Raw genomic sequence first — 27452 nt, 5'->3', positions numbered from 1 at the left:
ATGGAACAGAGCCCAGAAAGAGACCCATGTAATATATATGAATTTATGAAGATGTGACATTTCAAATTGGTAGGAAAAAAAAGATGGACTTAAAAATGGTAATGTAACAAACGATTCTTCATTTGAAAACAATAAAGTTAGATCCATATCATGAATTATAAACAAAAAGTAAAATATTTCAAAAGAATCAGAACTACAGGAGACTTTTTGGGATAACATTTTCCAAATTTTGAATATGACCATTTTTATTGATATTTTTATAAAACACTACTTCCAGTGGTGGATCAGACCATAAAGAATCCACCTGCAATGCAGGAGACTTGGGTTCGATCCCGGGGTTGGGAAGATCCCCTGTAGGAGGGCATGGCAACCCACTCCAGTATTCTTGCCTGGAATATCCCCATGGACAGAGTAGCCTGGTGGACTACAGTCCATGAGGTTGCCAAGAGTCAGACACAACTGAGAGACCAAGCACAGCACCTCTCCAGTTTACAAAACTTACAGAAGATTCATTTTTAAAATCTGAAGATAAAAGTCTTCTGTTCTAAAGCAAGACCTCAAAAATCCAGGAGATATCAAGAAAATGACTGACATATTTTAAATCATAAAAATTTCTAAACTTTCATGATGAAAAAACACAAAGCTCAAAGATAAACAAGAGCCTGGGATAAAAATTTTCAATACATATAACAAAACATTTAAAATCAGAATTTATAAAGTCCTTTATACTATAAAACTATATTTGTTCTTTATGAAAACTTGGCAAAAGATATAAGCAAGCAATTCACATTAAAAAATTAACAAGACCAAAATAAAGATGACCCTCATAGTTTGCTCTGGATAATTCTATTTCAATCTTTTATAACAATAAAGTCACGCACTATTTATGTAGTTTTTAAAATCTTACAACCTAATTTCAAAATAGGTATCTTAAAAACTCACTTTTGTGATAATAACTTCTTGCTTCTGGCCAAGTCTATGGCATCTGTCAAAGCACTGATCTTCAGCAGCTGGATTCCAGGCCTAGTAAGAACATGAACTGCATCACTACCACCCTAATCTGTATGTGTTCTATACAAGTCCTTTTGTTGCAGTACTATTCATTCACCTTTTACCAACTGAAATCTTTCTAAATGAATTCAGATAATGACGTATTAATAAATGTTCTAGGGACGAAACAATCCACACACACCCCTGACTGCCTTCCCCAATCACTACTATGATAGGCAGGTGTTCTCTCCCCTGTCATTTTACTCCACTGCCTCCAGTATCTAATTGAGGGTCTGAAAAATAGAAACCACACAGTATAAATGATTGCTGAGTAGTCAAATAGTATCTTTCCAGTTTCTTCTCAACCCACTTTCAAGTCAAAGTATATCTGCTTAACAGAGGAAGGTTATACACTCTCCAAAATAATTTACATCAGAAAAGATAGGTGAGCCCATTTAATGAAAAAGTTTTCTCCCTTTTTGCTGGTCTTTAGTTCTTTTTCTTTCATTTTCCTCCACTCATTATATAAAAGTACAAAAAAAGATTTCAGGAGTAGTCAAAAGTCCTAAAAATTATTTAAGACTTTGAAATATAATTTTCAGTATATATACTTGAAATCAGTTTGACTTCAAAACTGATCTAAGAAAGTAACGTTAGCTAATTAACATAAGCATTATCGTAGGGACTCTCTTATGGTAAAGAATAAAACAATGAAGCACTCAAAAGGGAAAACTAAGCAAGAAGGATATAGAGCTTTTCAGTCTAGAAGATAGGCGTCAAGTGGTTTTGAAATAATATCATGAATTGTCAGGGTGGGATCATTAAATTTTAAACTAAACTATGGAATGATTCTTGAAGCCGAAAATAGGGTTTTTGGAGAAAAGGAAAATTTATACAACAAAGTACCAATGGAAAATAGAAACAAAATCATAAATGAGTAAGTAATGGCAAGTTCACAGTAAAATTTATACTTAAGAAGTTATTTTCTTCTTTTTAAAGTTCCCTTGAGATCTAGAGAAGAAGAGATTTTTTAAACTATTAACTTGCTATAATTTGATTTTGGGATTGTTTTTTGGTATAGAAGTTAGATTTAAAGGACTTATGTAGCTTATGATTTTCTAAAACTGAGAGTCATATTCTGTGAATATTTTGTAGTTTGCAACTGGATACACTTTGAAAGCATTATACTAAGAGGCCAGATAAAATGTTCCTTTCTGCTATCTGTATTTTGTCAGGAACCTCATGGTGAGATAGCAGTATATATCAAGTATGACTAAGATGTATAATAAAATTTATTTCATGGTAATAGAAAACCAATAGCTCCCATTCTCATAGGCAGTGATGAAGGAAGCAATTAACTTTATCAAAAGCTCATAGTGAAATATCATAATTTATCTTATCTTTTATATAATACTCCATAAAGAGGTAAAAGATTTTCATGAGCAATTTTTTTTTCCACTGAATCTTATTTTTTGGGGACTGGCTTTTGTTTTAAAGTTAGAAACAATATCTGAAAACTTAAAAAAATGTTCAATGAAAAACAATCAACCTACTATGAAACTACTAACTTTCTGTAAGTTTTCTAAAAGTATAACTGTTCAACTGGTCAACTTTATAATAATAATTAAATTACTGTATTTGGTATTAACAACCTCTTTCTTATCAAGTAATAAGATTATAACCAAAAAAAAAAAAAATTTGGGAATTTGTTCCAAAAATCAGCTTCTTGAATTATTATCTGTAGTTACAATGCATAGTTTTTATAATAACCATAATACCAGAACTTCAGCAGATATTTAAAACTTCATCCACAGAACTAAGGCAAGAAAATACAATAGACACTGCCATCCCCATGGCATTAACATGAAATCCATGAGTATGGCTTACGGCTGTGATATTACTGGAAAGGTTACCCTCAGGTGAGGAAAAAAAAAAACCTTGGTAACAGGTATATGCTTCAACTAGACTGTCTATCCAGAATAATTCAAAATTTGTATCTTAGTAAAATTTCTTTATGTTATGAATTTTCTGAGTTTCAGGCAGTAAGCTAAAACTACAAACCTTAATTAAGTCTGTGGTTACACAGAAATAGAACAGGGTTTCCTCTAGGTAAAACAGAACGCAATACAAATTAGAAACTGAATTAGTTCAGAGGGTTTCCAGTCCAAAAAAGCCCTTTGTACCATCAAGAAAAAGTGCTCCTGTGGGGATGCAACTCTAAGTCACACAGTTTGATAAGTCAAGTTCAGAGTGAATTTTAGCTCCCACTCTATCCCTAGGCCTGTTTCACACACAGTGACTGCACTGTATCAGACATTAAAATTTACCTAAAACATCCCATTAATGTTATCTGTTAATTGTGATGCTGGACCACCTGCACCTTTATAAAAATGCAGTTTCCTGGGTCTCATCTAGGAACTCCTAAATTTGAGGACAGAGGTCAAGTTGTATTTCTTAATTCTTATGCACATGAAAGCTTGAGACTATTAGTACCATGATGGTGGCTACTTTGTCTATTCTGTTTATAGCCAGATTCCACGTCTGGAAGATTTCCTGATACAAAATAGGATCTCATTATTCATGGGCCAAATCAATGAAAACACTTCCCTAAAGCATTAGAAATAACAGAAATAGATTCTGCATATAGAAGAACAGTAGAAAAGCACAGCACAATACTTATGAACATGGACTCAGATCTTTATTTGTGTATTACTAGCTGTGTGACACAGCAAGTTATTTCACATCTTGGTTTCAGTTTCCTCACCTGTAAAACAGGGATAAGTAACAAGATCTACTCACAGAGATGTTGTGAGAATTTCAGTTGATATATGTAAAGCACTTAAAGAGAAAGCCCTCAAAACACATTTCCTAAGTTGTTATCTATTTCTAAAGTTTGCCTAAGAATTTTCACAATCAGTTACAACTATAAAGGTCTTTTAAAAAATAAACCAAAAACTATTTGGTAAAGAGGTAGTAACAGATCAAAAAGTCTATAAAATTACTTACTGGATCCATTAAAAAAACTCGAGAAGCTGCAGAAAGATTCAAACCAACTCCACCTGCTTTTAAGGATAGAAGCATTATAGTTGGAGACCCTGCTTCAGTGTTTTGAAAACACTGAATTGATTCAACTCTTTTTTTTTGGGCCATGGAACCATCCAAACGAGTAAATACAAATCCAGAGGCTCTAATAGAGGGAACAAAAGAAAGTAAGTTACTACACTATAAAAACATGTTAAGTAATTGTAATCTGTTCATTAAACCAATTTTTTCACTCATTTCTTCTGACAAATATATACCAATCATCTACTAGTAAGTCAGGCTCTACAGTCAACGTTTTTTCCTATAAATTCCGGACTTAAACTTAAAAATTCTAAGTTCTCAGGAATATTCTTTATTGTTACTGTTACTTTGTGTGTTGTTCGTCGCTCAGTTGTGCCCGACTCTTTGCAACCCCATGAACTGCAATCCACCAGGTTCCTCCATTCATGAGATTTCCCAGGCAAGGATACTGGAGTGGGTTGCCATTTCCTTCTCCAGGGGATCTTCCCAACCCAGGGATGGAACACGGGTCTCCTGCACTGCAGGCAAATTCTTTACTGACTGAGCTACAAGGGAAGCCCTGTTATTTTAGATAGATGAAATAAATAAAACTGCTAAAACAGAAATAATGTCATTTTTTTGCTATTCAAATTAAAACATTTATATAAAATCCTTTTGCTCAAAGTGAAAACACTGTTTAACTTACCTGAGGGGAGTTTCTATTAAAGACAGAAATGTTGTAAACTGAGAAACAACTAAACTTTTTATGTTGGGGTTCTTCTTTCTTAAATCAATCAATGCATGCATTAGAGCATTAATCTGAAAAAAATTAGGACACCCATTAGGTTCCATTTTGAATGGGAAGAGAAAGGTTCTGACATATTACCTCCCCAAAATGCAAACGTAAAAGATCACTAATTTTTTAAAAAAATTGAGACTATCATATTTTTCATAATCTGAACCCTCTCTCTCCCCTTAAATTCACCATTAGATATAAACAAAAAGCCAGTAACCACCAACAAAGTATAATACTCGTGACAAGATTAAAAGCAGAATTATTTTAAAATATGATTATTTATATAAACATAAATATTCAAATATCTGCACATGTATATTTACCTTCGAACTGGATGTCCATTCCATATTAGACTTTTTCTCAGTGTTGCATGCCAATTCTTCTGGAGGACATTCTATTAAACTGTCTCCATGTATATCATTTCTGCACAAAGGGCACTTAGCATGAGGCTATATAAGAAAGAACAAAGTACAAGTGACACTTAACAAAAGGAACAGAAATATAAATTTGCCTAAAATGTTTAAAAGGCAAGGTAAATTCCATATCCCTAATAGCATTTTATTAAACCTTTTATTAGATTCATCCATTTGAGATAAATCTGTACATGCTGAACTCCAGGCAGATATAATGTTCTAATGCAGGAAGTGGGATTGGTAAGAGAGCAAAAGTAGGTAATCCTGACTAGCAGCACGAGCTTGAAACAATAAATATTATTTTCAGCCAAATAAAGAAACTATGAATAACAGTTTCTTGAGCTAATTAAAATTCAGCATATTAATTGAAACTACTCTTTAGAAGAAAACCAATTCCTTCTTAATAGCTTATAAAGTAGTTCAGATGTGTTAAGTCCTAGCAGGTTCATTCAAAGCAGTTGTCTGTTGTGTCTATTTTGTACCAAGGCATACTGATAAGACTATCTCTAAAATAACTACATACCAAATACCATTATAATAAAAGAGTCTCAAACTATCTACAATCAAGACGTGCATTTTCCCCTATATGTATATTACCTCTCCACAAAAATGTTTAAAAAAATTGTACCTTAAAAGGACTGTTTAAAGGATTATTCCACTTCACATAAATTTAGACCTACCTAGACATAACAGTCCAATAGCCATGGCATGGCAACTAAGCTGTTGAAATATGGCAAAGACAAATTGAGATGTGCTTTAAGTGTACAATACCACTGAATCTTGAACTTCTAAGTTTAAAAAAAATCATATAAGGCATCTCATTAATAATTTTTATATTTTAGATATACTGGATAAATAAAAATGCATTATAAAAATTGATCTGTTTTACTAGAAAATTTTAAATTACCTTTGTGTCTCACATTGTAAGTCTATTTCTTAGAAATGATCTGAAGAGTCAGTAGAATTAAAACACTGACTATGAAATATACCTCCAAAGCTATGTCTTTTTATAAGACAAGAGCTTAGTTACATGAAATATAAACAGTGATAAAATTAACTATAAAAGGTACACTAGCAAACCCAAGTGAAAAACTCCTTATAGTCTTTGTTGGGCTTGGGTTTTCATTATACTCAACACTGGAACTCCACACCATCAAACACTGAATTTGTACTAGGCATAAAACTCACCTGCTCATTCTGAATGACCTGACAAATACAAGGTTTACAGAAGACATGTGCACAATGTGTTATGACAGGAGCCATTAAAGAGTCCAAGCAAATTGCACACTCTTCATCAGAACCTGAGCTCAGAATTAACTTCATCTTCTTTATTAACTTCTTCCGTAGTTCTTCAGGTGTATCATTCCCTAGAGAAAAGGCTGAATAATTAATTTCAGAGGAAGACTTGTAATACGACTAGACAATCTTAATCTTCCTTATACAGGGCAAAGTTTTGCTTGGGCAGTTCTTAGTCTTTTATTTTTTTATCATAGGTAAAAAGCATGATTTAAATTTGAAATTTTAAGAAAAATTCAGAAGTTCCACATAACACACCTTACACAGAAACAATATTATAACACAATCTGCAGGTACTGCCATAGAATAAAAGGCTGATGCGATTTGATCCTTTCTTCTAAGACTATCATTGGAAATCCTGGAAAACCTCATTAATATTCCACTTCATTGTTAAAGAGATTTTTGAGTATATTTCTAGTTGAGTCCTATACTAAAAATCAATGTTCATTTGACAAACCAAATTTAGGCCACATGAATAATTTCTTATTTTGACTTAAATATCTCTAACAAATATAATGTGTAAACCAATCACATTTACCTACCTGAGGGACCACTGGAAGACACTGCATTTGCAAGAAGGTGTGTATGACAACAAATCTGCCGCAATCTAAGCAAAAGACCCAGGACATCTGCATAGTGTGCAAGGACAGTGCCTTCATTAAAATACCTAGAGGTAAAAATGTTAAATACTATGAAGGCCTCTAAACAGTAGTATTTCCTATTCTAAAACAGCACACATACACAAAAAAAATAGCATTGTTCTCTTCTTCCCTAGAAATCACTTCAAAACAAGGATGGAAAACAGAAAAGTAAACTCTTACCTTTAATGAAACCATGAGAGATTTACACCAATAAAGCAAAGTATATGAGAAATGGCTGCAAACTACAAGTAATGTCAAACAGGAAAATAATGAGAGATATGACTGCAGATCTCAAGCAGACCTGCCAGAGCACAACTCTTCAAAATAGACAGCATGCCCTAAGGAGAAAGCCACCATCTCTTACATGCAGAAACAAAAACAGGGTGTGTGGCTCATGGCTTGAACATCCCAGGACAAGTTTATACCAGGACAAAGGGAAGACAAACTGAATAAGGAAACACACTGACCTACTGTGTTTTTTCTTTTAGAAAATACTACAAGCACAGCATTCCATATCATAGGGAACCCTAAAGCTTCCAATCTCCGTTGAAAGAACTCACATGTAACACCCTGATATATTTCCTACCAGTCAAGCATACAGCTATGATTCCTGTCCCTTTGTATGATGAATCTCTTGCAAACAGCTAGTCCAGAAAGAACTCAATACATTCATATAAGAGTAATAATCAGCACAGATCAAGGAAGAAAACAAATAGCATCAAAAGAAAACTCACCAGAAAAAGGTTTCCACAGAACAAATTAAAAATTATGACCAAGAATTCTGCCATAATACCACTCAATAAAACAGTTAGTTCCTCCTAAAAAAAACACCAATAGCTTAAGGCAGAGACAAAACTTTGAAAAGGTATGGCAAAACAAAACAGAGATCAAAAATGAGCTCATACAGCTAAAGAGTGAGAAAGAGAAAAGTGAACTATCAGAGAAAGCCACAGGAAACCCAGCATAAAAGAGACTGCGTGGGTGTCTGCTCAGTCGCTTCAGTTACGTCTGACTCTTTGCAACCATATGGACTATAGCCCACCAGGCTCCTCTTCCATGGGATTCTCCAGGCAAGAATACTGGAGTGGGTTACCATGTCCTCCTCCAGGGATTCTTCCCCATATAGGTATCAAACCCCTGTCTCCTGCATTGCAGGTGGATTCTTTACCACTGAGCCACTGGACTAGCCACTGATAAAAACACAGGAAAGAATGTGGGAAACAGGATTGAGAAAAGCAAAATTAAACAGAAAAATATAAAAGATTAGAGTAAAATGATACCTATGAAAAAACAAAGACTATCCAACCTACACAGAGAAATAAAATAATGGAGCAGAAAGCAATATTTAAGAACACTTTCCCAAAGTGGGGTACAGGGGAATCCTGGAAGTCTGCAGATTTAAATGGTACCACCTGTTCCAGGAAGAAAATAATCAACAGAGAGAGGTCCTGGTGAAATTGCTTGACTTTAAAGAAAAGAATAAAAATAAAATCAAGGTTTTCAAGGGAAAGATTCAATATAAAATACAGAAAAAAAGACAATAAAGTTTCTGAAGGAAGAATGAGTGATCCAAAAATTATATACCAAGGCAATCTGACATTTAAGTATTAAAGCAATAGAAGAAATATAGCCTAATGGTTAAGAGGACAGACTCCAGAGCTAAACTATCTGAATTCAAAACCTGACTCTGTCAGTTTAACTGTGAAACCTTGGGCAGGTTTCTCAACCTGTGCCTTGAGCTTCCTCAGTTGTAACAGTGGCATAATATATACCTAACAGGATTGCTATATTAAAAAAGTTACCATATGCAAAGCGTCTACAACAGTGCTGAACTACAATGAATGATATATATGTGCTAATATTATTAGTAAGGGTAGTAGTATGGCAACAAATGCTTCTCAGTACTCAAGAATGCAGGCTTCCCAGGTGGCACAGTAGTAAAGAATTCACCCACCAACGCAGGAAATGGATACCCACTCCAGTATTCTTCCCTGGGCGGTCTACACAGTCCATAGAGTCACAAAGAGTCAAATGCAAATGAGCACGCACATAACAATAACATTCAAAAATGCAAGGAACAGGCAATAAAAAGATTAAACTTACAAATTCTAGAATCAAACTGCCTGAGTTTAAGCACCAGCTCTGTCATTAGTTGTGTGACACAAGGTAAGTCAACTAACTGCCTCCGTGCCTCAGACTCTTCCTCAGTAAAATGTAGGTAATCTTTGTACTGACTTAACAGAACTGCTGTGAATTAATACACATAAAGCACTCTCAGATGATTGCATTAATACCTAGTAACTGCTCAATGTTTGTAAATGTATTACCTAATAGGATATTTTTAAAATACTTATTTAAGAACAGTTTCAATAAAGATTTTTTTTCAACTTTTCAAATACAATAACATTTACCAATAGTCTAACTACTTCTTGGCATCACTTCTTACACTGAAAATCATTATTTCAGTTTAAGAAATTCCTTTTGAGTGCCAGATACTGAAGTAGAAGCCTCCTCCTACCTCACCAGCTACTTCTGTCTTGTTAGAACTCTTCTCTAACTTCACTCACTCTCTTGGTGACCTTATCCAGTCCCCTGGCTTTAATTATCATTTACACACAGGTGACTTTCAAATTTGTATCAAACCAAGATAATTCCTATGAACTCTAACCTCATATCCAACCGAGTATGTGACATCTCCAATTGGAAAACACACAGGGATCACAGAATCAATGTGTCCAAAGTGGAGTTTCTTATTTTCCCTGAAAAAATTCTGCTCCTTCCATAGACATATTCTGCAAATGGCAATTTCATCCTTCTAGTCACTCACGTGAAAAACCTTGCAGTAATCTTCCACTTCTCTCACACTGCACACTATATAAAATCGGCAAGTTCTGTTGGCTCTCCCTTCAAAATGTAACAAAATCTAGGCATTTCTCACCCTCCTCATCACTATTACTGCAGTAAGAAAACACCATCATCTCTTACTTTGATTACTGCCACTGTTCTCCCTGCGCTAACTCGCTTCAGTCATGTCCGACTCTTTGCAACCCCATGGATGGTAGCCCACCAGGCTCCTCTGTTCATGGGGATTCTTCAGGCAAGAATACTGGAGTGAGTTGCTGTGCCCTCCTCCAGGGGATCTTCCCAACCCAGGGATCGAACCTGTGGTTCTTATGTCTCCTGCACTGGCCGGCAGTTGCTTTACCACTAGTGCCACCTGAGAAGTCCCAACTGTTCTCCCTATTTATGCCTTATTACTAAATAACACAACAGCCAGTGATACTTTTAAATAAAAATAAAATTAAGTCACTCCTGTGGTTCAAAACACTTCAGAGGTTCCTAAATCTCATAAACAGTAAAAGCCAAAGTTCCTAAAATATGCCACAATGCCTTACATAATTGTCACCCGCCTCTACTCCAACAGCTCTCTACCATCATTACTATTTTCCACCTTGCTCATATTATCCAGCCACAATTGCCTCTTTGTTGCTCAAGTTCCTCAGGTTTACTCCCAACTCAGGACCTTTACACTTGCTGTTCCCCTCTGCCAGAAATGTCCCTTAGCCCCAATCTTCTTTAAATCCTTTCCCATGTATTACCTTCTTGGTGAAATCATCTTCCCTGAACGCTATAAAAATTTCAAGTTTTAGTCTTTAATAGGTTTCTTTTCCCTATGTATACTTCTTTCAATGCTTTTAATCTTCTCCCATGTCACAAAAACGGCAATAGAAGCAAGCAAGGTCCTCTGACTAAGCAATTCAAAACTTGCCATTTCACATAAACTTTTTTCCCTAACTGTAGGAGTTACTTACGTGGTGAATTATAATACTATTTCACTCCAATTATTAATTTATAAAAAAGCAGTTTGAATACTTAAAAACAAATTATACTTCAGTGTACTGAAGGCTTTTATAACTTACATTTCTAAAAAGGCTCTTCAATTAAAGTTAACAAAGAAAAAAACTGATTTCTAAAATGACTTTCTTTCTCCATACCTTCCAATAGTAGCTTTGCCTTCATTTTTCACGGACTGGTAAATCTTTCTCTCTTCATCTGAAAGTGTAATGTGCTGAATAAATACTTTACGTTCTGGTAACTCCAAAACAGGTTTTCCTTTAATTTTGCTTGTCTTTGTTCTTCTAAGTGTAATATTTTTAATTAGGGACTGCAAACGCCTAATCAAAATAAAACAAATAATTATATAACTTTTCATTCCTATATAAGTTGATTCAATGAGAACAAAAAAAAATATATTAATCTGTTAGTTTTATAAACTTAGTAAAGATTTAAAAAAAAAATGTTTAGGGATTTTTATCCAATCTGATAATGACAGACATTTTCTACAGAGAAAATCAGAGCAACAAAATGCATCTAAATTTGCTCTCAATTCAGTACCTGTCACAGTTTAATCTTTTATTCTGTCCTTATTTTTCTTACACTCATCTCCCCATTTTTCTAATCACTAACCATTTTTATTTCTCAATTCTGTCAACTATATCACCCAATGTTTGACACTCAAATGCTTAATAAGCACCTATTAAGCACAAGGCATTATACTAAGTATCATAAGTTCACAAATATGAGTAAGATCTTATCTTCAAAAAGTTTCTCCAGTAATATGAAAATCAAGGTACATAAATAAGTAATTTTTATAAAATAATGAATACCAAAAATAAAAACATGATGTGACAATTCAGAAGAGGGATAAATGCCTTTTTAGATTCTACAACCTTTACACTCTCTTTTCTCAGTATCAGGGAAAAAAGAAAGCGTATCAACTCTTTAAAAAAAGATATTTATACAATTTCTTAAATTAGAATTCAAATAGTTGACTCTAAGGAATCAAGTAGACAATACCACAAGCTAGGTTAGTGGCTTTTGAACCTTTTTCACTATAACTCACAGTAAGAAGTCTATCCAACAAACATATACACAAACACACACAAGACAGAAATGAATATTTCACAAAATGATTGTTTGTGATACACTTTGCTGTTTTATTAAATCTTCTACTTTATTTCATTTTATTTAATGAGCAGCTATAATGCTAGCTGCCATCTTGATGATTTTACAAACTGCTAATGAATCCTAAACCCTGTCTGAAACCCACCACTGTAGCAAAATATGTGAACCACGTTAGCCGAATACCTTGCTTTTAAAATGGCTATCACCAAGTTGACTTTTATGTTTTCAACTTTTATCTATCTCCACCAGAAACAACTTTCTCTCTTGTAGAAACTGTTGGTGATGCCACTGTATTATCACAACATTCAATTATCACTAAAACTATCTAATGCTTAAAACTTATCAGTTATGAAAATTTAGTGCATATTGGATTCTCTGAGCATATTTTTCCTATTACTGTTTATTAATGGTGGTTTTGAGGGTAAGAGCAACACACAAAGACCATATAGCTCTGCTCTTTCTTCACAGTTTTGACTAAAATCAGGGGAAAGTCTGATTAACCTTTTAGTGATAGTTAGAAATTTTCATCTCCATAAACAAGAATCATTAGATTTTGAGTCAAATGCATTAAGCTGTAAACATGTTTTGGAGAGGAAAGCCACAACAGTCAGGTTAAAGGGGTAATGAAAGTGGCAACTGGTTCAAGCTGCTAACAATTATTTATAACTATCAGTTGTGAAATTACTTACCTAAGTCCAGCTTCATCTCCCACTGTGACAGGACGCTGTATTGTTCTATGCCACCATTCTCTATCAACAAATGGTTTAAGTTTTAAAAAGGAAAGAAGAGACCACAAGTCCTTTAAAGAATTCTGAATTGGAGTGCCTAAAAAGAACATAAAACTCTTATAACTCTACAGCAAGAGTACACAATCAAAATATCCACCTGGCCCAATTAACTGAGACAACACTTGAAAATGGGCACTTAGTTCTAAACATACCCACTATTAAGCTGTGACTATAATGCTTTGTTAAACATATACACAATCTCAAAATCCAGTCTGGCTCTAACTTTTAGCTCTCACTTGCCATACTAACAAAAAGAACACAGATCCTGTAAACTTAACTTTCCCCTTATCAAGAACATTTGCTTATCAGATTTTTAAATCAGTAGCACTAGCAAGTAGAAAAAAACTAATTTTTGAGTTTATATTCTTGTCCCCATCTTCCAGTATAGGTTCACATGTAGCAAACAAGCTCCAAGATGGGAAGCAGAGAAATCAAGATTCTGATTGGAGAATTAAAGTGTCAAATCCAACAAAAATTTAAAAAATAAATAAATAAAGTGTCAAATCCAATGTTGAAAAATTATTCTGGTGACTGTTCTATAAATAAACTATAATTCAAATGTTGCTGTATCATAGGCAGTTAAGAAAAAAAGTCAGTTTTATTAAATGATTTCTATAATTAATTTTTGGAGACTTTATATCCACTTCAAATTTACAAGTTACCTCATAACTTACTTAACAATATGTATTTTGGAATTAACTTTTCTAAGTATATGCTCTCAAAATCCAGTGAGATAGTATATGTTATCTCAAAATCCATATCATTACCTGTCAAAACCCATCTTCTTTCTGCTTCTAAATCAAGTACAGCTTTTGTTTGCTGAGCATTTGGATTTCGTATGGCATGTCCTTCATCCAGGATCACTCTTAGCCACCTTATGCTATGTAATGGACTATCACCCTTAGTCTAAAATAAATATTTCATATGAATTAAAAACACAGGAAATTAAGATAATACTTTATGTAATTTGATAATGAGTTCTTATTTTTTAATATCATCACTTACTATGTGGTAGGTACTTCTTTAAGCATTACATACATTAAATTATTGAATGTTCACCAACTTATAAAGTATTATTATTCCTATTTTACAAATGAGAAAATTGAAGCACCAAGGTATGGTATATGTTGCTCAAAGTACCACAGCTAGGAAGTGCTGAGCTAGCATTCAAATCCAGGTTGTCTAGCTTTCTGCTGAGATCATGGTTCAAAACACTAAGTTATCATGCCTCAGAGTCAAACATATGACATATGATGTCAGCTAAAAAATTATTTGAATATAACAGAATGACTTTTTAATGTAAAAATCAATGTTCTTACCCGAAGACTAAAACTTTTATAATAAAGTATTTTGGAGAACATTTTCACTTAACAACTGGAATTAGACAATTGGAATCCTAAATGAATTGGGAAACTCCTAAGTTTCAGATATTAAAAAAGCTTATTTTTAAATAAACAATTATCAAATCATTGTGACAGAAAACAATATTTCAAATTAGAAAAAGAATTCACTGACAAACTGCTGGATACACTTAAATTCAAATTTAAAAATTCAAGTGGTCTAAATATAAAATATTCCTAAATTATTATCTAAAGGAAGTTGAACCTTCTTTTTTTCTGGCAAAATATTAAAAAACAATTTTCTCTTGTGGCAACTAGAGAGGCAGAAGCAGCATCACCCTCTAAGAGGTGACACCCAGGGCCTGCCCTCCACACCTGTACATGAGGGCCAGGCAGCCCCACACCCCAGAAGATCAGATGACGGGGTCCCCGCACTAGCTATGATCACAGCTGGAAGGACAGCTTGATGCTCAAGTTTCTCCATCTGTGCAGTGATGATGTGGCAAATTCCACATCTAAAGAAACCCATCAACTCCTGAAACAGAGATCCTTAATTTGGAGGTAGAGCCCACAGAAGGGATTCAGGGCACTCCCACCAGTTCCTGACATTATATGCTAAGTTATGTGGATAGGTATGCATGTGAATGGTTCTGAAAAAAGGGTCTAGAGTAGCATTGTCCAACAGGAATGTTGTGCAAGCACATATGTCATATTCAGTTTTCCAGCAGCCACACTTAAGTAACAAGATGTAGGTAAAATTAATTTTAATAAAATATTTTACTTTAAAAATTTCCTATTTACTTCTTATATATTCAGAAAGAAAAAAAGGAAGAGTATAAAGCCTAAATTTTAGAACACTTTAGAAACCTGAAGCAATTTCTTAAATTCAACTTCTGAAAATCTCTGAGTATCAACACACTTACACCATAGTCATGAGTTAAAATATTGTATGTAGTCAAAACAATATCCTGTTTTGAAAGCAAGGTTGGGTCTCTAACACGATCAGGACCATAATAAACATAAAAATTCAAGTGCACATCTGATTTTATATGTTGTCCAAACTGGTCCTAAAAGAAAATTAGAAATATTTTAATAATGAGAAGATTAGTATCAGGTTTAATATGTATATAAAATATACTGTCTTGGCAGTTTGACGAGTCAAACTACTAAAATCCCATAAAAACAAGTTTCACGAAATCTAAACTAAAACAATAACAATACTAATATTTTATTGCCAGAGAAACTGACATATTTACAGTAATAATACATTATATAAATTTTGCCTGGCCCTACCAGTGAGCGGCTGCTTCATCTTTAGAAGTTAAAAGAAGGCAATGGCAACCCACTCCAGTACTCTTGCCGGGAAAATCCCATGGACGGCGGAGCCTGGTAGGCTGCAGTCCATGGGGTCGCTAAGAGTTGGACATGACTGAGTGACTTCACTTTCACTTTTCCCGTTCATGCACTGGAGAAGGAAATGGCAACCCACTCCAGTGTTCTTGCCTGGAGAATCCCAGGGACGGTGGGCTGCCATCTATGGGGTCGCACAGAGTCGGACACAACTGAAGCGACTTAGCAGCAGCAGCAAGCTCTTTTAAGACAGTAATTAGGTTTTCTCAAATTTAGTATTCTACAAAAAGGATCTTTAATGATTCCAGTTTAATCTTTAAAAATTAAACAATAAAAGAACAGTAAGGAATATTTTCATGAATGTAGGTAGAGTTTCAAGCACAGTGTCCACTTTCATTCATTTATTATAAGACTACTATTCGTCAGGTATAAACTAGAAAGATGATACAGCTAAAGAAAAAAATAAGACCAGGTTACTGCCCTCCTTAACAACACAATCAGTTTTTAAAACTTAGAGAGTTTTTTGTTTGGGTTTTTTAAACTTATGAAAACAACAGAGCTGAGAGATTCTGAGCAGAAAAAAAAAGATGAGAAAGAGAAGACACTAAGGAGACATAGCTGGGAAACTATTAGGTGAAAAATGATGAAAGATGAAGACCTAAACCAGAATGGCAAAAGCCCAGAATGGAAACGGCTGATATGTACATGGACTGATGGGGACTTGAGAACTAATACGGAATATGAAGAAAAGGGAGAAATCAAAAGAAGACTCTGAAACTTAAAAACTACTAGAAGAACTGTGTGATAATGATACAAAGAAGTTTTTAAAAAAATTAAGGAAAAACAGGCATAAAGATGAAAAAGAGGTAATGAGTATTACTATTTTAGACATTTTAAAATTTTGGTCACCTTAAAATATCTAACTGGAGAAATACACCACAAAAACTTAAATATTGGCCTATAATGCAAATGTAGATATAGACTTCAAAGTTATCAGTATCAGTACATGAAATCACTGGAATAAATAAGATGCTCTAAGGAAAACAAATACAATGATAAAGGTAGGTTTAGGGAAAGAGGCTAGAGAGCGCAATATTTAAAGGGCAAAGCTTATGCTTCTATTGGAGGATAAGACATGAGGTCTGAGGCACAATTTAAAATATTCCAGCAAAGAAAAATATAAAGCAAATGTGGCAAACTTTTGATTTTTAAATTGAGAGGACTAATATGAAAGAGGAGAATGAAAAAGTTGGCTTAAAGCTCAACATTCAGAAACTAAGATCATGGCATCTGGTCCCATCACTTCATGGCAAATAGATGGGGAAACAGTAGCAGACTTCATTTTTGGGGGCTCCAAAATCACTCCAGATGGTGACTGAAGCCATGAAATTAAAAGACGCTTACATCTGGGAAGGAAAGTTATGACCAACCTAGACAGCATATGAAAAAGCAGAGACATTAATTACTTTGCAAACAAAGGTAGTCAAGGCTATGGTTTTTCCAGCAGTCCTGTATGGATGTGAGAGTTGGACTATAAAGAAAGCTGAGCACCAAAGAATTGATGCTTTTGAACTGTGGTATTGGAGAAGACTCCTGAGAGTCCCTTGGACTGCAAAGGAGTCCAACCAGTACATCCTAAAGGAGATCAGTCCTGGGTGTTCATTGGAAGGACTGACGCTGAAGCTGACACTCCAATACTGTAGCCACCTGATGCGAAGAACTGACTCATTTGAAAAGACCCTGATGCTGGGAAAGACTGAAGGCGGGAAGAGAAGGGGACGACAGAGGATGAGACGGTTGGATGGCATCACCGAGTCAATGAACATGAGTTTGGGTAAACTCCAAGAGTTGGTGATGGACAGGGAGGCCTGGCGTGCTGCAGTCCATGGGGTCACAAAGAGTTGGACACGACTAAGTGACTGAACTGAACTGAACATGGATCTCATTACAAATTTTCATAATACTTAAAAAAAAAAAAAGCTTAGGAGAAAAAAGGCAGACTACATATGATGTATGGAAGAAGTGGAGAAAAACAATGGTCACTGGGGCAGCAAACAAAATCTTGAGTGAAGGACCAAAGAATATCAAAGTTTTAAGAACAAATACAAGATTAATTTTTTAATTTGTAATTTATGCTCATTCCCTCTATTTACCAAAATGGTTAAAGATGATTTACAAAGTAACAGGTAACAAAAAGTAATAAAAGGAAAACAAAAAAGAAAGTCAGTGCAGGGGAAAAGATAAAGGGAATTCACTGGACACAGCAACAATGAAGTCTCTGACGAGACTAAGGAAGACAGGAGCAAAACCCAGACTTACTGTGAGCTAAAGAGAGAATGAAATCTGAAACAGCAGAGGCAAAAATATAAAGAAGATAAAACATGAAACATTAAAGGTGAAAATGCAGAAATTTTATTAAGAAATCTTTATCAATTATCAAGAGAATTTTATCAAGAATTTTATCAAGTGGAAAAGGAAAGGAGAAAGAGAACAGTATGAGAAAAGCCAATCAATGTGTTAGCCTTTAAACAGAACAGATAATATTTGTGGAAAATTAGACTTGACATAAAAGAAAATTAACTCTTGGTGAAAGAGAACCTATAGTATTGAGTTTGTGGTCACTGTGGTAGGTTGTATGTGTGTGTCTGTCTGCGTGAATGAAATAGGAGTTACTACTTAATTTTCCACTGGGACGACAGGTAACCTAAATAGCCCCCAAAATTATGTGGTGTATTTGGGATTGGTATTTTACTCCTTTAACTGGATTCTTTCCCACATCTGAAGACAAAGAAAGGAAGGAAAGGTTACTTCTAGCCTGCTTATTACAGTACTGTGCAGTTATGTCACTGGGGGGCTTGGAAGACAGCAACTTGCAGAGATTGCAAAATTCTAATTCTTATCCCTATATGTTCAACCATCACTCCTTTAAAATGAGACATAATCATTAAATATGAGACATACTCAAGAGAAAGCATTTGAAAATCAAAAGGATCTGAGTATGTTTCATGAAAGAGCCAGGGGAGAGAGACTGGATAACCAGACAAGAGGAAGAATAACAGACAAAATGCAAAAGCAGAAAGAGATGAAATCTAATGTACAGACTCATGTTCTGATCTTTATAAAGAGTAGGAACTCTTCCACGTCTGAGATAAAAGGAGGCAAGTTGAGGACAGATGCAGATAACCTTGCAGGTGGCAAGAATGGAAGTTCAAATCCAGTGGTCTTTATGTTCACAATGCTTTCAACAGTCATTATTTCATTAAAACATGCAGCTTGAAGGTCAAACTAGAAAGGAAATAGAACCAAGCTGCTCCTACACAAAAAAAGGCTCCATTCCAATGTAATGTTTTACAACAGAAAAGCAATCTCGAAGGAAAAAAAAAAAGACTATATTTTCTGGCGAGTAGCTTAAAAGAATAGGCTCTAGAGTCAGAATGTTGGACACTATCTCCTTGCTCCATCATTTATTGGCTGGACGACCTTAGGCAAGTTATTTAATTTCTCTGTGTTTTAATCCAGTCACTTGGAAAATGAGAATACTAGTTATGAGGATTCATTGAGAAAATCTATGAAAAGAGTTTAGGAAAAACTGAGCATATAAGAGCTCATTAAATGTAATAAGCTGTTAAAATAAACAAGTTATCATTAGTGGTGCACTTCAGAAAGAGATTTCAACAGTTCATAAATATGGTGTGGTCTTAAACTATACACCTTTCCTACTTCAGGAGACAGAAAGGAAAGAGGCAGAAGTATAAGTCAAATCTTACAATAGCAACTGACAATGTTTCTTTCTCTACTATACATTTTCAGAGAAAAACTACTTCAATTCAGTAAAATTAACCCCAAGTCAACTAACAATTATTTGAATTTAACTATAAAGTGCTAACCAACCATATTTCTCCCAACGAATGACTCTCTTATAGTGTAAGACAAATATAAATTATATTTTTAAAGGGCTGTAAAGACTTACCATCCAGTTGCTTAACACAGAAAGTGGACAGATGATCAGTGTTGTTCTTGGTTTATCTTCAACATCAGTTTTCTTTGAACTCTCCACTGCAGATGCTCCTAAAAGAATGAATCAGCGACACATCCTTCAGCAGGTTTTTCTCAAACATACATGAAGTCAATAAAGATATGTCAAAAATGTGCCTCTATGAAGAGAAATTAGAATTAAAAAGAAACAAAAAAACTTCTGTTTCTAACCATAATGAAGTAACAGGAACTAGATTTTACCTTACCACTTTATACAACTAAAAATCTGAATAGTGACTGTTTATGGGGAATGTAGAGAATGATAACTGAGAAAGGGCATAGGGAAGAAGTTTGGACTATCTCCTAATACTTGTTAGGTTATTCATAGTTATTAAAATTTGTTTTATGCAGTTTTCTGAATTTGTACTATAGTTAATGTGGTATCAGACTCCAAGATGGGCCCAAATGGTATCTATTTCCCCAAAGTCACAATCTTGTATAGCCCCCTTCCACATTCAACTAGACTTGGTGTATATGATCCCCTGGAGAAGGAAATGCCAACCCACTCCAGTATTCTTGTCTGGAAAATCCCATGGACAGAGGAGCCTGGTGTGCTACAGTCCATGAGGTTGTGAAGAGTCAGACACAACTTAGCAACTAAACAACAACAACATGACCAACAGGATATGGTAGAAATGATAGTGTATCACTTCTGAGATTGTTGTAAAAGACACAACTTCTGACTCAGATGCCTGCTCCCTCTGTCTAGTCAGCTTCTCTCTCTGATCACTCTAGTATCTTTGGGTTCACCGTATGGCTTACTTGTTTTCCAATGTAATTTACAGTTCTGTACACTGTGTTCCTGTTCCTTGGCTATAAACTGAGGGTTTTTTTTTCTGGGGGGGGCGGGGGGTGGCGGGGCAGGCTGTGCCCCACAGCTTCTGAGATCTTGGTTTCCTGACCAGGGATCTAATCCTTGCTACCTGCATTAGAAGCACAGAGTTTTAACCACTGAACTGCCAGAGAAGTCCTACATTTCTTAAAATTTTTACAGTTAGGGTCAAGAGTAATCTAAAAAGAATTTTCTATTTCTAATTTTCTGATTTTAGACAAAACTTAACTCTTTCTCATCATTCTTTGCTAGTTCAAATATCACCTTCTTAAATAGGTTGTTGTTGTTTAGTTGCTCAATTGTGTCTGACTCTTTGTGACTCTATGGACTACAGCACACCAGGCTTCCCTGCCCTTTACCATCTCCCAGAGTTTGCTCAAATTCATGTCCTTTGAGTCAGTGATACCATCCAACCATCTTGTCCTCGCTCATCCCCTTTCCCTCCTGCCTTCAATCTTTCCCAGCATCAGAGTCTTTTCCAGTAAGTCAGCTATTCCCATCAGGTGGCCAAAGTCCTGGAGTTTCAACTTCAGCATCAGTCCTTCCAATGAATATTCAGGACTGATTTCCTTTAGGATTAACTGGTTGGATCTCCTTGCAGTCCAAGGGACTCTCAAGAGTCTTCTCCAACACAGCAGTTTGAAAGCATCAGTTCTTCAGTGCTCCACATCCAAGGAGCAAGTGTCTTTTAATTTCATGGCTGCAGTCACCATGCACAGTAATTTTGGAGCAAGAAAATAATCTGTCACTGTTTCCACTGTTTCCTCATCTATTTTCCATGAAGTGATGGGACCAGATGCCATGATCTTTGTTTTTTGAATGCTGAGTTTTAAGCCAGCTTTTTCACCCTCCTCTTTCACCTTCATCAAAAGAGTCTTTAGTTCCTCTTTGCTTTCTGCCATAAGGGTGGTATCATCTGCATATCTGAGCTTATTGACACTTCTCCAGAAATCTTGATTCCAGTTTGTGCTTCATCCAGCCTGGCATTTCGCAGGATGTAATCTGCATATAAGTTAAATAAGCAGGGTGATAATATACAGCCTTGATGTACTCCTTTCGTAATTTTTAACCAGGAACCTAAGGTCAGTATTTATTTCACTATTTTACTTTATTTTCTTCATGTTTGCTGCTCGCTAAGTCACTTCAGTTGTGTCTGACTCTTTGCCTCCCTATGGACTGTAGCTCACCAGGTTCCTCTGTCCATGGGATTCTCTAAGTAAGAGAAATGGAGTGGATGGCCATGCCTTCCTCCAGGGGATCTTCCTGACCAAGGGATCAAACCAGAGTCTCTTGTGTCTCTTACACTGTAGGCGGATTCTTTACCAACTGAGCTACCAGGGAAGCTCCATTTTTGAAGTCCTTATTGAATTTGTTAAAATAATGATTATGCTTTACATTTTGGGTTTTTTGGCCCCCAAATATGTAGGATCTTAGCTCCCTGACCAGGGATTGACCTGAACCCCCTGAATTGGAAGGCAAAGTCTTAACCACTGCCCATAAGGAAAGTCTCATTCTATGTCTTTTGACTGGAACATCTGGTCCATAATTATTGATATATATCTATCTTCTTATTGCCATTTTGGTAGTTATTTTGGATTTCCTTTTGTAGGTCTTTTTTCCCCTTCTTTTGTTCTCTTATTATTTGATGACTAGTGTTATACTTGCACTCCTTTTTCTTTTTTGTATGTATATTTTTTATAGATTTTGGTTTGCAATTACCACGAGGTTTTGTAAATCCTAAAGGAAATCAGTCCTGAATATTCTTTGGAAGGACTGATGCTGAAGCTGAAGCCCCAATACTCTGGCCACCTGATGCAAAGGACTGATGCACTGGAAAAGACCCTGACGCTGGGAAAGATTGAAGACAGGAGGAGAAAGGGACGACAGAGGATGAGATGGCATCACCATCATTGGATGGCATCACTGACTCATTGCACATGAGTTTGAGTAAGCTCTGGGAGTTGGTGATGGACAGGGAAGCTTGGCATGCTGCAGTCCATGAGTCACAAACAGTTGGACATGAATGAATGACTGAACTGAACTAATAAGGTTTTTGTACATAATTATTTTAAGTTGCTAATCTCTTAATTTCAAATGCATTTTAAAACTCCCTTATGATTACTATTTTTGAGATATTTTACATCTAATTGTTTTGTGTATTCCTTAACTGCTTCATAGATGATTTTACTACTTTTGTCTTTTAACCTCAGTAACTAGCTTTGTATGAGGATGATTTTCTACTTTAACTGTACATTTGCCCTTTACTGGTGAGTTTTTTCTTTCCGTAATTTTGTTCCTAGTTGTGGCCTTTCCTTTTTTGCTTAGAGAAGTTCCTTTAACAATTGTTGTAAACCTGGTTTTGTAGTGCTGAACTCTTTCATCTTTTGCTTGTCTGTAAAGCTTTTGATTTCTCCATGAAATCTTCAGGAGACTCTTGCTGGGTAGAGTATTCTTGGTTGTAGGTTGTTCTCTTTCATTACTTTAAATTTATCAAGCCACTCCCTTCTGGCCTGCAGAGTTTCTGCTGAAAAATCAACTGATATCCTTAAGAGAGTTCCTTTGTATGTTTATTTGCTGCTTTTTCCTTGGTGCATTAAATATTTACTCTTTAATTTTTACCATTTTAATTACAATGTCTTAGCATGTTCCTCCCTGGATTCATCCTGTATGGAACTCAGTTGTTCCTCAATTTGGGTGACTATTTCCCAGGTTAGTGAAGTTTTTAGCTATTACGTCTCAGGCTTTTTCTTTTCCTCTTCTCCTTCCGGGAGTACTATAATGCAAATATTAGTGAGCTTGGTGCTTTCCCAGAAGTCTCTTAAAGTGTCCTCATTTCTTTTTATTCATTTTTTCTTTTTCTTTTAATTGTTTTTAATTAGAGGATAACTGCTTTACAATAGTATGCTGGTTTCTGCCATGGATCAACATGAACCAACCATAGGTATACATATGTCCCCTCCCTCTTGAATCTCCCTCCTACCCCCCCACCCCCCAGATTGTTATAGCACACCAGAATTGAGCTCCCTGTGTCATACAGCAAACTCCTACTGGCTATGTAATTTTACATAAGGTAGTCTATATGTTTCAGTGCTACTCTCTCAATTTGCCCCATCCTCTCCTCCTTGCACTGTGTCCACAAATCTGGTTTCTATGTCTGCGACTACACTGTTGTCCTGTAAATAGGTTCATTTTTTTTCTGTTTTCTGTTTAGTAGCAGTGATTTTTACAGAGCTGGAGGAATCATGCTCTCTGACTTCAAACTATACTATAAAGCTACAGTAATCAAGACAGTATGGCTGCAGCACATAGATCAATGGAACAGTACAAAGAGCTCAGAAATAAACCTACACACTTATCATCAATTACCTACAACAAAAAAGACAAGAATATACAATGGAAAACAGCCTCTTCAATAAGGGGTGATGGGAAATCTGGACAGCTACATGTAAAAAAATGAAAGTAGAATATTCACTAACACCACATATGAAAATAAACTCAAAATAGACTAAAGACCTAAAGGTAAAACCAGATACTATAAAACTCCTCCAGGAAAACAGAACACTCTTTGATATGAATCACTGCAATATTTTTTGGATCCATCTCCTAAAGAAAATAAAACCAAAGATAAACAAATGGGACCTGATTAAACTTAAAAGCTTTTGCACAGCAAAGGAAACCATTGACAAAACAAATAAGCTAAATGGGAGGCCTACTAAATGGGAGGATATATTTGCAAATGATTTGACTAATAAGGGATTAATATCCAACATATACAATCAACTCATATAACTCAACATCAAAAACACAAACAACCCAATTAAAAAATGGGCAGAAGACCTGAACAGACATTGTTTCAAAGAGGAAATATAGATGGCCAACACACACATGAAAATATACTCAACATCACTAACCATCAGGGAAATGCAAATCAAAACTACAATGAGGTATCAAATACCTCATACCTGTCAGAATGGCTATCATCTAAAAGAATGCAAATAACAAATGTTAGTGAAGCTGTAGAGAAAATGGAACCCTCATATACTATTAGTGGAAATAAAAATTGGTACAGCAACTGAAAAACAGTAAGGTAGTTTCTCAAAGAACCATATGACCCAGCAATTCTACACTTGGGTATATACAAAAAGATAAAAACACTAACTCTAAAAAAACACACTCACCCCAATGTTCACAACAGCGTTATTTATAACTGCCAAGATACAGAGCAACCTAAGTGTCCATCAATAGATGAATGGAAAAAAAAAAGATGTCACACACACACCCAATGGAATATTACTCAGCCATTAAAAAAGAATGAAATTTGGGGAATTCACTGGTGGTCCAGTGGTTAGAACTCAGCACTTTCACTGCTAAGGCCCATGTTCAATCTCTGGTCTGGGAACTTAGATTTCACAAGCCACGTGGTACAGCCAAAAGAAAAAGTTAAAAACAAATAATGGCAGAAAGTGAAGAGGAACTAAAGGGCCTCTTGATAAAGGTGAAAGAGAAGAGTGAAAAAGTTGGCTTAAAAAATCAACAATCAAAAAACGAAGATCATGGTATCCCGTCCCATCACTTCATGGCAAAGATAGGGAAACAAAAGAAATAGTGACAGACCATTTTCTTGGACTCCAAAATCATTGCAGATGGTGACCGCAGCCACAAAATTAAAAGACTCCTGCTCCTTGGAAGAAAACCTATGAAAAACCTAGATAGGGTAGTAAAAAGCAAAGACATTACTTTGCTGACAAAGGTCCATCTAGTCAAAGCTATGGTTTTTCCAGTAGTCACAGATGTCTGTGAGAGTTGGACCATGAAGAGGTCCAACACTGTGGTGTTGAAGAAGACTCTTGAGAGTTCCTTGGACAGGAAGGAGATCAAACTAGTTAAGCCTAAAGGAAATTAACTCTGACTATTCATTGGAAGGACAGATGCTGAAGTTCCAATACTCTGGCCACTTGATGGGAAAAGCCGACTCATTGGAAAAGACCCTGATCCTGGGAAAGACTGAGGGCATGAGAAGAAGGGAACAACAGAGGATGAGATGGTTGGATTGTATCACCAATTCAATGGACATGAGTTTGAGCAAACTCCAGGAGATAGTGAAGGACAGGGAAGCCTGGCATCCTATGGTCCATGGGGTCTCAAAGACACTGAGTGACTGAACAACAACAAAAATAAACAAAACAAGTAATATTTTCAAAAAGAAAGATAAAATTTTACTATTTGAAACAACATGACTGGACTTGAAGAGCATTATGCTAAATGAAGTAAGTCAGAGAAGACAAATATTGTATGGTATCACTTATAAGAAGAATCTAACAAATACAACAAACTAGCGAATATAACAAAAAAGTAGACTCACAGATATAGAGAACTAGTGGTCACCAGTGGAGAGAAGGAATGGGGAAGGGCAAAGGAGAGATATGGGAGTAAGTACCAAATATTAGGTATGAGCTACAAGGATATATTGTACAACATGGGGAATATAGCCAATATTTTATAATAACTATAAGTGGAGTAGTACCTTTAAAAACTGTATACCTGTAACATATAATACTGTAAAGCAACCACACTTAAGTAAAAAATAAATTAAAAACATTTTAAATTATGTTTACATGTTTATGTTTCCACCTCATCAATAGACATAAGCCCCATGAAAATAGACTTGTCTGCTGCATCTTCAATATGTAAAACAGAAGTTACTAACGTACAGAGATAAAATAATTTGCTAGATCTCCTTAACCGCAGTCCAATCTCCTTCCATTTCAACTATTTAGACTCTTAAGCAGTGTCACTTTCTTACAAATTACAAATTATAAAGAAATAATAAATATCACTCACATTTTTAATTGAAAAACAAATTCTCATACCAATAATAAATATTTACAATTCTAATTAATCCAAATTAAATTAAGTTTTAAAACAGCCATAAATTGCTCTGTGCCTTTACTAGAAACAATATCTCTGCTACTCAGATGAGTAAGAAAACTCTGTCCATCATATTTTTGACCTAACTAAAACAAATAGAATAGGAAAATACAAGTACAATAAATTGTACTTTAAAAAATGAGACTATTTTTTCTCTACTTTTTTCTAGTAATATGATTTTATACTTTTGTCATTTAAAATTTCATTTGAGAAACAGAAAAAATAAACCAAACAAAAGCAGATTTACTTACCCTTTTTCAACATTTTCTTTTTTGCTGCAGGGGTAGATGAAGTAAGTGCACATTCAAACTCTGCATCCTCTTGAACCTTAGAAGATCCTGCTGAAGTACAAACCACAGAATCATTAAGAAATTTGAAAATTAATTCTCTCCTATACTTAAGTACAGATAACTTTCTAAGGATAGGAAACATAATACCACTTACAAACTTCAAGAGTTTGTATTATTAAATAAATATAAAATAATTTCTAGTAACCAAAACTGCCTCTTTTGACACTAAGCATCTTTCTAGCTCAGAGAAGAAACAGTCATTCATGATAAACTGAAGCTTCTCCAAAGGAAGAAATATGAAAGTAGAAGCAGTCAAATGCAAAGTGATTCAGCTCCTAGGTGGAAGGAGAATATTTTCAATGAAACAGGTGTTTAACTTTTAATGAAGATGCTGCCAAATTTTCAGATCAGTCAAATGGTGATAAGTTATCTTCCAAATGCAACACAATTTCTTAACCTAGGAATATGATATAATCAGATTAGGAGATAAAGTAAAGATGTTTTAAAGACAAAGGAAAAAGTAAAGATACTCAACATTTATAAATTTGTATAATGCTAAATATAATAGCTGAGCTATATTGACAAAAAGGCAGTCTCACCCCACTTCTGTAACTACAACTTATACATATACAAAACAGGTATTATTGAAGTCATTTCATAAGCAGTAGAAAGATTTTTGTTTTGTCGAAAGTCAGTTTAAATATTTTCTCTTAGACTTTAATTTGAAACTATTTTTTCAATTTGCT

The 27452-nt window shown here is 35.1% G+C and overlaps 1 protein-coding gene across 2 annotated transcripts in view; it reads right to left on the bottom strand.

The window, feature by feature from the left end:
• Positions 1–27452, bottom strand: part of HLTF (helicase like transcription factor) — a 59411-nt gene that overhangs the window by 3313 nt on the left and 28646 nt on the right. Inside the window, exons 14-25 of one of the 2 annotated variants that reach the window (XM_068982180.1) lie at positions 26668–26757; positions 19592–19689; positions 15195–15338; positions 13699–13837; positions 12833–12968; positions 11174–11353; positions 7080–7204; positions 6430–6608; positions 5152–5277; positions 4739–4851; positions 3997–4177; positions 943–1023 (exon numbers count right to left, since the gene is read on the bottom strand). In XM_068982180.1, coding sequence (XP_068838281.1) covers positions 943–1023; positions 3997–4177; positions 4739–4851; positions 5152–5277; positions 6430–6608; positions 7080–7204; positions 11174–11353; positions 12833–12968; positions 13699–13837; positions 15195–15338; positions 19592–19689; positions 26668–26757 — 1592 coding nt within the window. The remainder of the gene's footprint in view (positions 1–942; positions 1024–3996; positions 4178–4738; positions 4852–5151; positions 5278–6429; positions 6609–7079; positions 7205–11173; positions 11354–12832; positions 12969–13698; positions 13838–15194; positions 15339–19591; positions 19690–26667; positions 26758–27452) is intronic. The other variant, XM_068982261.1, reaches the window with a different exon arrangement.

This window comes from Capricornis sumatraensis, chromosome 1, assembly GCF_032405125.1.
Source record: "Capricornis sumatraensis isolate serow.1 chromosome 1, serow.2, whole genome shotgun sequence".
Classification (NCBI taxonomy): domain Eukaryota; kingdom Metazoa; phylum Chordata; class Mammalia; order Artiodactyla; family Bovidae; genus Capricornis; species Capricornis sumatraensis.
This window is presented reverse-complemented; position numbering and strand designations above follow the sequence as displayed.